The sequence below is a fragment of the Bombus bifarius genome, unplaced genomic scaffold (genome assembly GCF_011952205.1).
Source record: "Bombus bifarius isolate JDL3187 unplaced genomic scaffold, Bbif_JDL3187 scf7180000008000, whole genome shotgun sequence".
NCBI classification, from domain to species: Eukaryota; Metazoa; Arthropoda; class Insecta; order Hymenoptera; family Apidae; genus Bombus; species Bombus bifarius.
In genome coordinates this window covers 1,371,123-1,387,433 of record NW_022884379.1, presented here as the reverse complement: position 1 = coordinate 1,387,433, position 16,311 = coordinate 1,371,123, and the positions used below count along the sequence as shown (strand labels likewise).

At 33.6% G+C, this 16,311-nt stretch overlaps 5 protein-coding genes across 10 annotated transcripts in view; 3 read left to right on the top strand and 2 right to left on the bottom strand.

The window, feature by feature from the left end:
• Positions 1 to 3,656, top strand: part of LOC117206280 (zinc finger protein ush) — a 201,903-nt gene extending 198,247 nt beyond the window's left edge. For 2 of the 3 annotated variants that reach the window (XM_033445462.1, XM_033445460.1), the window contains exons 5-8: positions 77 to 482; positions 773 to 1,031; positions 1,169 to 1,402; positions 1,617 to 3,535. In XM_033445462.1, the coding sequence (XP_033301353.1) occupies positions 77 to 482; positions 773 to 1,031; positions 1,169 to 1,402; positions 1,617 to 2,048 (1,331 nt within the window). In that variant the 3' untranslated portion in view covers positions 2,049 to 3,535. Of the gene's footprint in view, positions 1 to 76; positions 483 to 772; positions 1,032 to 1,168; positions 1,403 to 1,616 lie in introns of all 3 variants that reach the window. The other variant, XM_033445461.1, reaches the window with a different exon arrangement.
• LOC117206284 (probable RNA polymerase II nuclear localization protein SLC7A6OS) lies at positions 3,420 to 4,986 on the bottom strand. Its single transcript, XM_033445468.1, has 3 exons — positions 4,807 to 4,986; positions 4,460 to 4,726; positions 3,420 to 4,383 (listed from the first exon to the last, which is right to left on the bottom strand). The coding sequence occupies exons 1-3, from the start codon at positions 4,969 to 4,971 to the stop codon at positions 3,895 to 3,897; spliced, it is 921 nt and encodes a 306-aa protein (XP_033301359.1). The 5' UTR covers positions 4,972 to 4,986; the 3' UTR covers positions 3,420 to 3,894.
• Positions 4,972 to 8,421, top strand: LOC117206281 (zinc finger protein 341-like). 3 transcript variants are annotated; one of them, XM_033445463.1, is made up of 9 exons: positions 4,972 to 5,211; positions 5,473 to 5,547; positions 5,656 to 5,929; positions 6,030 to 6,303; positions 6,394 to 6,588; positions 6,658 to 7,221; positions 7,297 to 7,566; positions 7,645 to 7,857; positions 7,960 to 8,421. In XM_033445463.1, the coding sequence occupies exons 1-9, from the start codon at positions 4,980 to 4,982 to the stop codon at positions 8,140 to 8,142; spliced, it is 2,280 nt and encodes a 759-aa protein (XP_033301354.1). In that variant the 5' UTR covers positions 4,972 to 4,979; the 3' UTR covers positions 8,143 to 8,421. The 3 variants fall into 3 exon arrangements, with proteins under 3 accessions (XP_033301354.1, XP_033301355.1, XP_033301356.1); XM_033445464.1 differs by having other exon boundaries at positions 5,111 to 5,347; XM_033445465.1 differs by lacking the exon at positions 4,972 to 5,211 and adding an exon at positions 5,372 to 5,390.
• A 219-nt stretch (positions 8,422 to 8,640) lies between these two features.
• LOC117206285 (neprilysin-1-like) lies at positions 8,641 to 13,746 on the top strand. Its single transcript, XM_033445469.1, has 16 exons — positions 8,641 to 8,918; positions 8,990 to 9,260; positions 9,441 to 9,926; positions 10,173 to 10,280; positions 10,370 to 10,475; positions 10,563 to 10,755; positions 10,854 to 10,991; positions 11,054 to 11,146; positions 11,224 to 11,406; positions 11,502 to 11,633; positions 11,707 to 11,889; positions 12,028 to 12,134; positions 12,205 to 12,392; positions 12,525 to 12,688; positions 12,815 to 12,970; positions 13,068 to 13,746. Exons 1-16 carry the CDS (start codon positions 8,718 to 8,720, stop codon positions 13,278 to 13,280), a joined length of 2,922 nt encoding a protein of 973 aa, XP_033301360.1. The 5' UTR covers positions 8,641 to 8,717; the 3' UTR covers positions 13,281 to 13,746.
• LOC117206282 (phosphatidylserine synthase 1) lies at positions 11,479 to 15,933 on the bottom strand. Of its 2 annotated transcripts, XM_033445466.1 has the most exons (5): positions 15,458 to 15,930; positions 14,561 to 15,385; positions 14,226 to 14,448; positions 14,052 to 14,127; positions 11,479 to 13,625 (listed from the first exon to the last, which is right to left on the bottom strand). In XM_033445466.1, the coding sequence occupies exons 1-5, from the start codon at positions 15,709 to 15,711 to the stop codon at positions 13,570 to 13,572; spliced, it is 1,434 nt and encodes a 477-aa protein (XP_033301357.1). In that variant the 5' UTR covers positions 15,712 to 15,930; the 3' UTR covers positions 11,479 to 13,569. The 2 variants fall into 2 exon arrangements, with proteins under 2 accessions (XP_033301357.1, XP_033301358.1); XM_033445467.1 differs by lacking the exon at positions 14,052 to 14,127 and having other exon boundaries at positions 15,458 to 15,933.
• Positions 15,934 to 16,311: the final 378 nt, after the last annotated feature.

The window sequence follows — 16,311 nt, the reverse complement described above, 5'->3', positions numbered from 1 at the left end:
AATTATGAATCTCATACCCACGAAAATGCAAAAAGGAATTCCAAGAATTAAACTGACAAGTCTCACTCTTCTGTAGGTCATCTTCAACCGATGACAAGAGGTCTGGCTACCACAGCGCAGAACACCGTGGTCGAACCTTCACCGGTTCTCCGAGCAGCGAACAAACCAACGACACCAGCGTCCGTCGTGGCATCGTCGACGTCGCCATCAGGTTCAGCGCCACTCGATTTGAGCGTTAGAAAGTCACCAGCTCATCAAGATGAAAAAGAGAACAGGGTATCGCCGGCACCCTCTTCTCTACCTCCACCACCTGGTAGTCCTAGGTCAAGAGGAAGCGGAAGTCCTAGAGCAAGGTCCATTGGTTCTGCTCCTACGGCTACTGGAACCGTTGCACCTCCTCCGCCGACGGAACTCGCTCTCAGACTGGCTGAACTTCCACCACCCCCTGTTCCTGGGGTTCTTGTGAAGCAAGGTGTCTCGAGGTAAGATACTCTGACGTTTTCGTAACACAATGTGACAATTTGTTTCATGTAGTTAATGAAAATAAAATAGACGAAACTAAAATAGATTAAGATAAAAATACTAAAACAACGAAAGAACGATAAATTCTTTTTCTCTCGATTGTATAATAAATAATAATTGAAATGTTTCAGTATTTTAATCTTAAATTGATCAGTCAAAAAACTGATAAGTAATTCGGCTTATTGTATATAACCGATACGTAAAAGGATCCAGGTGATCCGGAAATTATAGAAAACTGTTCGATTTTCAGATGCAAAGAATGTAATATCGTGTTCTGTCGGCATGAGAACTTCGTCGCACATAAAAAGCATTATTGTCAGGCAAGAGAGACAACGGTCAGCAATAGTCCTCCACCACCTGGAACACCCTCGCCTCCTTTGGTGCAATTAATCTGTGCCGCGTGTGGTATCAAGTTCGCATCTATGGATAATCTGGTAGCTCATCAAGCGTTTTACTGTCCCAAAAGGCCAGAACCTCAGGAACATCATTCGCGATGCTCCAAGTGCAAAGTTAGTATCGTTACTAATAAAAAATTAGTAGTATAATTTTTTATTAGATTTCAATTTAAAGAATATCCATTAATACTATATTTTTAATAATATTATATACTTCTCTAAAGACTGAAAATTTAATATCCTTTTTTCAGACTATAATTGAACCTGGAGGCACCCATACCTGTAGCAGCGGACCGACTGGAGGTTGGAGATGTCCCGTTTGTGGTGCGGTTAGTCCAACAGCCGGAGCAGCTCAGCGTCACATGGATGCTCATCAGGGTGTCAAGGCTTTCAGGTGTACGATCTGTCGTTACAAAGGAAATACGTTACGGGGAATGAGAACGCACATCAAAATGCATTTTGAGAAACGTGGAACCGATCTACAGGTACAAAATTTTACAACTGTGCAGCTCATAATAAAAGCTTCTTACTGTTGTCGAATTTGTTCACTTTTCAGATAATCAACGTTATGAAAATATAATCCATACCCTGATTTATCGATGTCCTTATGACTCGAACGATCTCTCCATATTGTACAAAAACAATCTTCATCTGGTAAATTCTTTGATGAGCTTATATTTGTTCATTTGTCATTTATAGGAAGAAAATTACATAACGTGCGTACTCGACGACGAAACGGTTCTGCCGACTCCAGAACCGGCTCCAGCTACGACTCCTGAAGAAATCCCTGGCGATGTGCAAGTAAATGGGAAAACCGAAGTTCGGAAGAGTCCTCAGCCACCTCCACCGCCACCACCGCCACCACCGACGGTAACCAACAAGGTGAAGCAAGAACGCGAGGACACTCCACCTCCCGAAGAAAGTTTGGATCCCAACAAAAGCGGTCCGCGTTACTGCAGGTCGTGCGACATCAGCTTCAATTACTTGAGCACGTTCATTGCTCACAAGAAGTTCTACTGCTCGAGTCATGCCGGCGAGGCGAGCAACAACAACAATAATAATAATAATAATAATTCGAGCAGTCATGCGACGACGCCTCCCAGCAACAGGACCGAGGCGTCGGTACTTTAAAAAGACTCTCGACAACCGATGGGACTGTTAATTGTTGCCAGTTTATATATATAATATAATTGCCGACTATCCGATTTAGTTGTGTGATTTCTGTTAATCCAGGGAATTGTTTGTACTTATAAATTCAGTTATCTGACGTGTACATATACGCGGTGCGTGAACGATCGTGAAGGAGAAGCTACGTTAAACGTAAGCTAGGATGTTAGTAGAAGTAAGAGGAAAGTTAGGCGATCGTGACGGTGTTTGCTGGTTCGCTTTGGATCAATTAGGCAAAGATAAGATTGGATATTAGTGGGGAAAGTAAAATAGGATATACCAAAGTGAAACTGTGAAATGGATGTGTGTCCACGTATAAAAGGGATCGTGGTTGCAATTAGGTTCACAGTGCAGCTGATTTCGTACGTCACGATCGACCGATACGAAAGGTGTGCAATCTCATGACTCTTCAATAATCTCGTAGTTGTAACTGATAATCGAAACATACCTAAGGAATTACGGAAAAGTAAACGATGAGTGTAAAATGTTGTACAGTAGCCAAGTAGAGTATTACGGTACGATATAGTAATAATCCTAAATGATACCAATTTCCAGCTTGTGAAAACGCTAAGTTGCAATATGACATTTAATATATTATATATAAATATATATATATATAAAAGATGATTTCATTGTCCATAAATCGCGCTCATATTCTCGGTGAGTAAATACGTTGATAACTGTATCCAGACTGCCATAAGAAAGAAAGATCGGTGTCGTTTCCTATCATTTTGCCAACAGTCCCGAACGTATAACAAGCGAGAGAGTAAAAATAAATTAATGGCCCCTAGTATTTCTCTTCGAATTTCGGATACGGTATAATTGGATCCTTACCAACGCATTTGCTTCATTACATTGCAATCAAAAAAAGAAATAAAGCATTGCCTGTACTTGTATACAAGTAATGGATTCGTTGCGAGCGCGTAAATGTAAAAATTAGAATTAAGGCCAGTGTTACACGTATACGCAGCGTACTATTCATATCACATAACGAGTTCGTTAAAGGCATGAGTTTCTTCGCGTGTGAACGTTCGATGATGAGAGAAAGAATGAGAGAAAGAGAGAGCGAAAAGAAAAAATAAATATGCGAATGTTGTAATCCGAACGTTGTCCAACATTGAACGTTGGAGCAACGTATCCGAAAAATCTCAGTTATACAAAAATTGTTTTCATATTTCGGCGAATAGTATAGTCAGATAAAACGCGAATGTTCGCAAATACTTTTATAAAAGTAATTGTTATGTTATTTACAGGCCTCCTGCTAATTACTGTCTAAAGAAAAGCAAGATTCACAATATTCCATTATGAAATAAATACGAAAGATTTAATAACACATAACGGAGAACCTACTTTATTGCTGAACATTTGTAAATCACTATCTGGTACTTCCACACAACAATTTGTTATACATTATAAATTTGGTATATTATTATATGCCATATCGTCGAAAACGGTTCTTTTTCTAAACACCTATACACACACCTTCCTTTGTCACTTCGACGTCTAGGTTTACTTTTTATTGTTTTTATTTTGATAGATAAATTTTACACATAAAATATATCTATATAAATATGTAATAAATATATAGACATAAATAAAATACTAAGATCCTTATAACCCTTACTTGTATGTAGTGGGAAAAACACATAAGACTTATATTTGAAAAATAATTTTAGTTAAGAAACAAAAAGACATATCGATTTCATTAACTGAATTTATTTTATATATTGGGAAATGTATTATGTTAACATCACTGATCACCAATTATTATTTCCTTTCAGTATAAAAAGATCTATATGTAATTAAATAACTATTCGGAATCTACTTCATTATTATTATGCTCATCTGAATCTTCAGACACACATATACTAAAATCATCATGATCATCATCAGTGTTGTCGTCATCATCGGTGTTGCCTTCCTCTAACTCTTTCAACATCCTTGCTTTATATCTTGCATACTTGTAACCAAAATTTTCTACAATAGTTTCATCAATAGCATAAACAAAATCATCTTCTTCAGATAAATCAGATTCCTCCTCTATTCTTATGTTCATAACAGCCTCTCTGATGTCATCTTCATCAATTGATCCTTCAGAATAACTAGAGTCAGGATAATCATTTCTCCAATTTGACTCTGAATTAGAATCCTCTGAGTCGCATTCAGATTCAGGATAACCATAATCTCTATAACTATCATAAACAAGTTCTTGTTCGAATGCATGTACAGATACTTCATCATCTAGGAACATATCGTTCTCAGATTGAACATAATATAAATCATATACATAATTATCATCCTGTAAAACATTATTTATATTATGTAAGTAATTATGGATTGAAATAACAAAAAAATATTTAAAAAATATTGTTTACTTTTCCTATAGAATCCCTTCTTGCTATGGATTTTGAATCCTCCACATCTATTACTACTGTAGGAACCTTTTTTTCGGAGTTTTCACCACTAGAATTATCCAATGATCGGAAATAATTAACTACTTTGTAACGATTTTCTGCTGAAGCCTGTTTTGTTGCTTCTCTTATTTTACTTAGAATCTGTTTCGTATCTATAGGATGTTGTTTGAAATTAGCTCGTAATTCATCTTTCCCATAACCTTGAATTAAATGTTCCACATTCTCATCCTGTCATAATAAAATAAATATTGACTTAATCTTAGTATAACGTTCAGTTAACTAAAAATATTTCACTTTTTAACACAAACCTGCTCTTTTACAGTTCCGGCAAATTTAGCAAGTGTGGTTATAGAGTCTGATAGTACATCTTCGGTATCTTCGTCTTCCGCAATTTTTTGTCGTTTACATGAAATTACCAAAGCATTTAATGGTTCATCATAATAACTACGTTTCACGCGTAATATTGCTGCCATTCTTATATATGTCCTTTTTACAAAAAACTACTCTAAGAAAATATTCACACACGCACTTTCAGTATGCGTCCTATTCTAATCCATTTGACCGATCTTTAGATTCATGCTACAAGCGCGCTACAAGCAAGCTACAAGCAACTTGTCCTATTTTGAGGTTAGAATCGTTTTCAGTAGTCGACATATCGATTATCATTCGCTGGCCTGGTCAGCAACAACGCTGGCAGGGCGTAGAAATTCTCGGTATGTTTTCAACTTGGAAATTGTTCATTTTCTTCATATTAAACGATTCATGAAAGTCTGATCGTTGATTTCGCTTAAAATGAAGCGTTAATATTATTGCAAAACATGGCGCAATCTATTTTCGACGCTTTAACAGGTAAAATTTCTCTATCATAGAAATAGGTGGGGTTAACCAACAAGTATCTTATTTATCTTTCTCTTTAAAAGAAAATTTAAATAGTGTTTTAAAAATTTATGATAATTATTTTTTCTGCTTTATAGGTGTATCATTGGACAGTCCTTCTGTGCAATCGTTATTGGAGTCTCAGACTCTAATAACTGAAGTTGAAGAATCAGGTGGGTTTTTGATGAAGTAACTCTGATAACCTATTAATTGAAATTGTTATATCATAGAAGCTTCTATGAGATAAATTTATAATGGATATTTTTATGCTTTGTATTTAGCAATCGATCAAGATGAGGAAGATATATTTCAATGTGGAAAATGCAAAAGTCAATTTACATCATTACACATGTTTGTGCTGCACAAAAGGACACATCAAAAAACACAAGAGCAAACAGTAGATTTGAGTCAGTTTTTGGTGAATGATGAAACTCAGACTGTTCACACAGAAGACAATAGCGAAGATGTATCACAATTTCATCCACAAGAAACATTTGTTCAAACTGATCAACTTAGTGAACCAATTATACTTGAAGAATCTGATATGCTATTTAGGTAAATATATACATATATACATACATATGATTGAATGTGTTTAATGTATGTGAAAAGGTATTTTTTTCTCAATGAATGATGTATCGTTTATTTACTATAGTATGGATCAAGAAGGTGCTAATTACTTTACAACAGATTCCACATTTAGTGTTCCAATTATATTAAGTTCAGAAGGTTTGGATACTTTTGCAAACTCTACTATTCCAGGGGATAACGATCCCATAAAAGATGATTCAAACGAAGTACCTCAAGTTCTCCAAAGTGATATTTCTCAAGAACAAAACATTAACAATACACATAAAGTCGACGTACCAATGACTGAAAATTCAATAACAGAATCTGAAACTACCACTACTCAAACACAAAACTTAAAAGTATGTACTTTAATGAGATGATAAATTGTGATTATCAATAATGTCTTTATTTAAAGTTGCATATTTATCAATAAAAATTTTCTATTGCAGTATAAGTGTGGTTATTGCAGCAAACAATTTTCAAAAAAATTTTATTGGCAACAACATGAACGTTCTCATACAGGGGAAAAACCATATCAGTGTGTTGTATGTGGGCGTGCATTCGCACAGAAATCAAACGTTAAAAAACATATGTCGTCACATAAAGTATGGCCAGGAACCGCTATACACTCCTTACCCCCAGAGGTATTTTAAACATTTTTGCACAAGCTTATAATTTTTTTTCGTTTTTTAATAGTTCATGATCATTGCTAGGCACCACCAGATGGAAGCATAGATCGCACCTATCATTGTCAGTTTTGCAAAGAAATATTTGATTCGTACAAAGCTCTAAAGGGCCATCTTATAGTCTCTCACTTAGCACTGAAAGTGTACAAATGTGTGCAAAGTAGTTGTAGTATGATGTTTGCTGAACTCGAAGATTTCTTAGAACATACTCGCAGTCATAAGAGATCGGAATATCGTTGTCATGTATGCGGTGAAGTGTTTAATACTCTGTCTGATCTTGGGCTTCATCAATACGCTCACTCCGTCCAAAAACAAAAAACAACAGAGAAATATTACTGTTGCTCTGTTTGTAAATCCTCCTTCTCTAATTTGGAGGCTTTGCAACATCATACAGAAACCACAACGCATGACTATGCTTGTCTACATTGTGGAAAGAGTTTCTTGATCGAACGATTTTTGCGGCGTCATTTAAAAACACACGCCTCATCTGCGCGATTTGCATGCGAGGATTGCGGAAAGGCCTTTAAAACTGAGCAATACTTAGCCAATCATAAGTTAATACATAGCGAGGAAACACCGTTTCTATGTCCAGTGAGTGATTCTATAGCCGATTAAAAAATTTGTAAATTGTTTTAAATTTCATATATACATATTCGTTTATTATAGCATTGCCCAGCTAGATTTAAGAGAAAAGATCGTTTGGGTCGTCATATGCTGATTCATGATCTAACAAAGAGATTAAAGTGTCCCTTCAGAACTTACTTAGGTTGTATGAGTGAATTTTCACGACCTGATAAATTAAAGCGTCACTTACTGACGCACAGCAATATCAAAAGATTTAGTTGTAGTCATTGTAATCGTAATTTCCATCGGGCACAAGCTCTTAAACATCACGAAATGAATAAACATAGTTTAAAATGTGAAATTTGTTCACACGTAAGTGTTATATTCGATTAGATAAGTCGGAAATTCATAACACATGTAGAATACTTATGTTTAAAAATTCTTTTATAGGCATTCAAAACTAAAGAACAATTGCTAACTCATAACTGCGATCAGTCGAACGAGACTAAGAAGCACATGAGTTCACAGTTACCTAAGAAAGCTTCTGGTTCATTTAAACCAAGGAAACCTACTCCAAAGAGACAAACATCATCAAAGACTGCAATTGGGCTTGCTGATAAGGAAAAAGTAGAGAAATTTAAGGCTGATGAAATACAAAGAAAAGTAATTACATAACTATACAATTTGAAAAACTAACACTTATTGTTATTTATTACTTATTATTATACAGTAACTTATACTATTATATATTTATTCCTATTTCAGATCACCTCTGAAATGTTAAAGTCTAATGATTATAAAGACGATGTCTGTACCAAAAAGATAGAGAACATTTCTGTATCAAAAGAGATCGGTTCAACAATCGAAGCTCTTATTAAATCTGATGCAACGGACAATGAAATCAAACGCAACACTGATACATATTTGGTACAACAGACAGGCGAATAGAGTTTTTAAATATATTTTTTAATTGTATTTAAATATTATAATATAGTCTAGACTGTAGATAAGTTGTCATACTACGTGCAATGGGATCATTGGCAAACTGCAAATTGCATTTTATAATAGTATATATAATATTTTGTAGTTTACATATCTGTGATAATTGTATTATAAAATATATTAATATAAATAACTTATATCTATCTATCTCAAATATTTTTAATGTCGCCTTCCTTAGGCCATTTGGAATTTATGGATGTATTAAAGAAAAAAATGTTTGTGTCAGTGAGTGTATTTCATTCTACTCAATTCCCCTTTAGCGTACTAATAGAATTCCATTCTTCGTTCTTACAAATTAGCAAAAGGATATTATAATATCGTGTGTTACGGATGCTGGGGCGCACTTTAAGATAATGTTTAAAAGGAAGTGGTTGATAAAATTATAATTACCACTTCCTTTCTTTTCTTAACGTTTCGAGTTTGGTTCAGTAGAAAAAATACTGCGCTTTTAGGCACTACTAAAAGTATTATATCTTAAAACTAATGTCTTTGTGAATAAGTAGTAGATTATATTTTAACAGATGATTTCTCGAGGTTCTTACCAAATTGCTAATATGGAAGCAGCCAAAGCAGCAAGACGGGACCAGTCTTATAGAAGCTGTGTTTTATCACTGATAATATTCTTTTTTCTCTGTATGATTCTTATCCTAGTCAGTTTACCATGGAAATTATACCGCTCCTACAATTCTGAAGAAAAAGGTGAATATGCAGGAACAACGCAGGTAAGCTTATTTTTGATATTATGAAAATTGTGGCAGAAAACAATTTGATAAAGATAATTATATCGACACAGCATCATTATCGCGAACATCATACAGAACATGAAACTGAAAGAACAACCAGCACTACGGATTCAATTAAATTGTTAATTACTACAACTTCTATGCATGAAACGAATTCAATAGAAGTAGAAACAGAAACAACATTAAACTTTGAAGTATTCACCGAAAACTCTCGTGTAATAAATGATACAAATTCAGATATTGTTGATTCATCTAAATCTAATATCGAGACTACTGCGGAAGATATATCACAGACGGAAATTTACAAGGAAACTGCAACTGAAGAATTCGATAATTCAATAAAAGTAGGAACAGAAACAACATTAAACTTTGAAGTATTCACCGAAAACTCTCGTGTAATAAATGATACAAATTTAGATATTGTTGATTCATCTAAATCTAATATCGAGACTACTGCGGAAGATTTCTCACAGACGAAAACTTACAAGGAAACTGCAGCTAAAGAATTCGATAATTCTTCGACGACCAATATTAATATTACAGAAAATAGTACATCAATTTCGACGAAAGAAAATCAAGAAACAGATACTACAGACCAATATACTACAGAAACTTTTACTACTACTGACTCAGATTATATTAATCAAGAAACTCCCCTTGAGGTCGAAGAGTCGACAGAAGATGTTATTAAATTGACAATGAAAGAAGAAAATGTCACGATTAAATCTACCACTAAGGATCAACAAAATGAACGATATTCTTCAATATTAAACAATGAGACTACAAGTACGACTTTTAGTTCTCCAATTGATAAGCCAGTGTGTCACGAGGGTGAATGCAAAAATTTGGCCAGCAAGATATTATTTTACATGAATCATACGGTTGACCCATGTGAAGATTTTTATGAATACGCTTGCGGTAATTTCGAGAACAATCCTCAAATCGTAGAATGGAATTTGGAAGATGTAGCTTATCAACGTATTTTAGGTGAGTATAGTTCGGCTTTTTACTATATAAAAAAAAATTACTTTGTCAATAAACTATTCTTTAAATATTTTTCAATTCTTAATTGATAAATATTATGTAATATCAAGTACTAAATATTTAACTTTGTTTCTAAATAATTCTGTATAAAGTATTCTATGAAGCATTATTTAGAAAAGTATACAAAAGAAGTAAAAATCTAAAAAGTGGCGATTCTCACATGCAACACATTGTTTTAATTTGAATCAGGACAAATGCAGGAAGAAAATGAGAAAAATATATCGTCTATTTTCACCGCCTATTACAACAGTTGCATACAATACGAGAGTATCAATCAGACAGAAAGAATCAAGCTGGGTACGGAAAAATTACACATCTAATTATATAGTTTCTAACTTTGAATACAAGTTTAATGTATAAGAAATAATATAACGTTTTTCTTATAGCGAGAGAGGCGTTAGGCAAGGTAGGCAAGTTTTATACTAAAAAAACATGGCCTAAAAAGCATATAAACTTTACCGAACTACTCGCTACACTATTATTAAAAAACAGGTAAGAAATTGAAGACAATGGCTGTACAAAATTATAGCATATCACGTTCACTTAACATATTTATCGTTTGCTTTTCTAATTCTTTAGCACTTTACTGTTCGACATAGTTCCGGATCTTGACGAATATTCTCCGACATTCACTCTTAAAATAAGCCCAACGACATACGATGATCTTTTTGAGATAGACGAAAATAACGAACCCTGTTACGCAAATAAATTTGAAAGAGAGAACGAAACGGTGAATCTAGAAGAATTATATATGGAATATAAAACGTGCAAAGTACATATATAGATATGTATATCAATCGAGACAAGAAAAAGCATGCTCTGTTAATGAAAACTTATAACAAATGTGTCTTTCTTATTTTATTTTATTAGGTTGATACGAAAAAGCTAATAAAATCCATTACCGAAGCCTTGACGATGCTTGGGGTATTCAACGAGCCGAATATTGCTCAGAACATTAATCTTACAATCATTAACATCGATCTGTGTATATTGCAATCATTTATCGCAGTAAGTTTATCGAGTTCTTCTCACAATCGAACGCGTTCCCTCGATTCTTTTTTATGTTTCAGAATTTTCCGTCTAAGAACAAGATCCGCGAGGCGGAACTTATGAAAAATTACACTCTCGTCACTGTCAAACAATTGGATAGCGAGTTTAAAATCGTAAGGGAGAGTTTATACCCGTTTAAGTTAAGCTAATTCGTTCGATCAAATGGATATATTATGTAACATACTTGTAGATAAATTGGACGCATCTAATTTACTTGTTAACGAACGAAAAGGTTCAGCCGGAAGTAAAAGTGCAGGTTTATTTTTACGATGCCCTATCTAAAGGATTGAAAAATCTGGAAAAGTTCGAAGATGACCCGATGACATTGCATAATGCATTATTAGGATTGTATGTACACAATCTGTATCACAAGGTATAGTTATATTCCCTGATTAACGTCCTCTTTTATGTCTGTTTTTTTTGTATTGTATTTTTCTTCATTTCATTTTTGTCTTTGTTTGTTTCTAGTTAATTATATCAAAACATCCAGATGTTAAAAAACACTGCCTTCGCGTAGCTGCCAACGTTTTAATCCCAGAAGCTTCGAATTTATACATCTCTTCGTTTACAAATGATCAACTTACGTATATGAATAGAACTGTAAGTTCATATACTCTGATTACTCGAAAAGATTGTTTACTAGGTGACTAATCAGTATCATATAATTTAATAGATATATAGTTTATTTGAGACACTTAAGGAGACCCTAAAATTAAAACTCACGAATGTAACATGGATTACAGAAGCGGAACGTAACGCATTGATTGCAAAAATAAATAATCTTAATGTTGCCGTACCTGATATTTCATACTATACTGATAGCGAATCAACTTATAGAAAAATTCTAGCAAATCAGGTACGAAAAACTATTTCGGTTTCTAATGAGATAATGAGCACATGTGCATAATTGTTTATATAATATCAAAAAAAGATTAAAGAATACTATAATAACTAAAAGTTATTGAATGAAATGTTAACGATAGTCTAATTTTAGATAAATCTGACAAATAACTATTTCGAAAATTCAGTGATTTTGATGCAAAGGTACCGAAAATTAATATATGCAGAATTATCTACAAAGCCGGGGTATTCTGCACAAATGTAAGTTTTTAATTGAAATTATATATATGAAATAGTTTAAAGTTGTTGAACTATATACATTAATATATAGATGGACACATTACGCAACACCGTACCAATCTAAAGGGCTCGCGATTTACGGATTAAACCTCGTTGTAATACCTTATGGTGTAATTGATTGGTCCATGAAATACAATGAATCTTCATTTAATTACATAAAACTGGCGACACTTGGTAACATAATAGCACACCAAATTGCACATCATTTTGACGCAACTGGTATATTAGCAATATACAATTTTATAATATACTAGTGACCAATGTTATAGATCTGTAACTTATTAGTATACTTTCGAGAAAATTCAGAAAAATCTTATCGTCTATATATACTTTTTTAATATATATCGCTAGGTATTTATTATTGGAATGGAAATCGCAATGCCAGTTCTCTATTAAACGATAATGATTCTACAAACATGAATTTCAAAGATTACATTGACTATCAGCGAAATGTTCTCTATAAAAATTCTATGGCTATGACATTATCATTTACAGGACAGAACATACTTTATAAGGTGAATTCATATATTTTTCTTTCTATAAAATCGTTACGATGTAAAAATATTATTTTAAAGTAATACGTTTAATTAGGTACGTCTTTTTAAACGCAATAACTCTCTTTTTGTTTAAACACGTTTTAGATTTCCCAATTAACTCTAAATGAACGTCTGTCCGAGGCGATGGGACTCAGATTAGCCTACGATACTTTGGCTCAATTGATGTCTAGAGAATCGTGGCTTTATCTTCCATGGCTTGAACTGGATTTCAATAAGTTATTTTACCTCATCTATGCTCAGGTACTCTTGTTATAGTAAGATTTATGGCATTGACATTTTGAATAAAATAACAATCGTTATGACTATTACCATTACCTTTTTATCATTGTTTTTATAGATGTACTGTACAAAGTCTCCACTTACGTCATCGTATATATCATTGTATGAGAACGAACAGTTACCAAATCGAATTCATATTTTTGTTTCTGCATCCAACAATAGGCTTCTCGGTGAAACCTGGAACTGTCCAGAAGGTTCACGGATAATGCCAAGTTATGTATGCAGTGCATTTCCGTATATTCAGTGTAACGAAGAAGCTACGATAACGTAACGTGACGCAGTAATTGTATAAACTACGATTCGTAAATGATACGACGATCAATTTTTTTATAAGGAAGCGTTTTTAATTGGTAACGACGCTCTTCATTTATTCTCAGGAACATATTTTTCATAACATTCACACGCAAACAGGCGCAGTATGCAAAAATCAGACGAACTCAGGTATTCAACAGCCTATTACATTCGAAACTGCGGCTTTGTATGATCTTATAATGCGACTAGAAAATTTGACAGTGTAAATAATTCACCCTTAAGTCGAACGTTCCTTGTTGTGGATTTGTTTACAACTGCTTCTTTTCCAGCAAACCCATAGATTTTGTAGAATGAACCATGTCCCCTAGAACACACATAAATTGTTACAAACATTCATTAGTCCAATATTCTATCTACCAATGATGGACTGAGCTGTGACAAAAAATGTATATTTATATAATAAAATGTATATTAATTTAAAAATATTTTCATGCATTCATATGTATAATTATTCTTAAATCATTTTTACACTTATTATTATGGTATATATCTATATATTCTTATGTAAACACGTATAAAAATTCATATTTTTCAATATCAAGAACAAAAAACAAAAGCATCCATAACAAAATTTATTTGAGTTTTATAACATTCAGTCAAATAACAGATTGCAAATGATTTATATGACACTCTTGCTTTATATTTAACAGCCAGTTAATTATATGTCAATAGCCCAGTACACTATCGGCTTAAACATTATTTAGAGGAATGTAGTAGACATCACACATACCACTGCTAGGGGTTACATCCAGATGACTGTTGTCTAATTGAGTGATACACTGTTTTGAAGTAGTTTTCTTTTCTGTCTGAAAAGACAAGAATCATGCAAAGGACATAGAAAAAAAGACACAAATAACCATACAGTTAGTTACAAAATTTCAAATTTAATTTTTAAACTAAATACCTCAAAGTACCGGTGCCACAGAACACAGCCATAGACACAAAGAACTGAGATTAGGGACTGGCAAAGTAGCCACAAAAGAATGTTTAGTGCTTGAGTACGTTCAAATAATGCAGCACCATGCCTTATGCATAACAAAGCTTCTGTAACCATAATTGCACCATAGACCCAACACTGAGTCCCTACTCTACTACATGTTGGATCTGTTACATACATGTAGTATTGCCTATAATTATGTTAAAATATTATGGTTCTTATGTAATAAATTGTTATAGCTGTTGTAATAAAAATTTATGTTTAATATATATCTAGCTTATTCTATTATAATTCTTCCCTACCTAACAGAAGGTGCAACTATAACTCCAACTAATACCAATCTTGCCACAACAAATGGATGAGAGGGTGGAAATTCGTATACATGTTTCAAGAAAAATGTATTTAGTTCTGAAACCTGCCAGAATATTACCAACTGACATAGAGCAACAAATCTCATATATGTACAAGTTGGATCCAACCATCTAATAGCAGTCCAACTACCAGGTGTAAATTGTAGCATTGCCCTTTTCAATTTTCCAGTAGTGCTCTCAATGTCAAGGATGCTTACCCATTTATATTCTCTCATTTCTAATAGAGAGCAAATTTTTAATCCAACCCAAATACCCAAACCATTACAGACAACAACATCAAGTATAAAAGCATCCCACCAGCATTCCACGAAATTTGGTAGTAAATGAGCAAATGCTATTTCTGTTACTTCCCACATAACACTAATGGCCCAAAGAATACCAAGATGACGAATAAGGATTGCTTTAAAGGCCCATCCTAAAAAATGAGCTACTGCAAAAATATCTAAATGGTTCCATATCTTTTCAACTGTGATTTCCGAACAATTAACACCGTATTCTTTGTCCATATCAATGTGAAATGACGCCAAGCGAGGATCTATCCAAACAAAGATTTTTCTGACTGTTTCATAATCTTGAAACAGCATAAATAATAGGCCCATTAAATATAGTACACTACAGCCAAATACGAGTCTCCACACGACAGGATGAGGTCTCGTAAATGGTCCATTTGGAAATGTAAGTATTGATATAATCAGAAAAAAAAATATAATACAAAGTATTCCAGCCCAAATGTTATCCTCGACACTGGTAGTATTCCTGTATTAAATTAATACCGATATTTACAAGAATTAACATATGTATAATAAGATAATTTGAATATTTAATTACCTAGTGAATGCGGAATATATTACAGCACCGATTGAGATGAGAAGCAATGTAATGCTGTGCGGTTTATAAAAAAATTCGATCGAAATATCATCAACCGGTCTTTCATTGATATTGGGGAAACTGTCCGTACCGTGTCGTAATTTGTGTCCTTCTATGTTATCTGCACTACTTCGGCAATTTACAACCTTATTTTCATCATTTTTTACGAGTCTCTCTAAGAGACCGTCATTTATGGACTCTTCATTAGTTGTCATCCCGATTAAATAATTATTTGTTTTAAAATCGTATCCTGATCATTTCATACGTTGTTTCGCCATGTTCTCGTCTTTTTTGGTTTCAATGTGCACTACCACGCTATTGAGGAATTTACAAATCACAGCAGGCACGAATAATGAATCAAGAAAGTATTACAGTGATCAGTTTACTTCCATTTATGTGAATACAGTTAAAGAAAAAGAAAGAGATTTGACGAATTATCTTGCTTGCAAGTCAGCTGATTGGACATCGGACACGAATGTATTTCTTTGCGAACACGCGATTATATAGATAACATTATACGGGTTCAAGAACTCTCATGATGGGGTAGATCTCTTTTATGAAGTTCTTGTATCTTCCGCCAAAATTAAGTCGCTGCAGTCGAGTTGTGAGTGGATTCATATGAACTTGTAATTTTCTTCTTTCAAAGCAAAACTTTTTTTTCAATAAGTTTCACTATAAAAATATGCCAGAGTTTCTGGTGAGTACACCAAAAAATGTCCGAAATACAAAGGTTAACTATAAAATTGTTTTTATAATTGTTTATATAAAACTACTTATAACTCGATCGCAGAGCCGCTATTTATAGTACTGCAGCG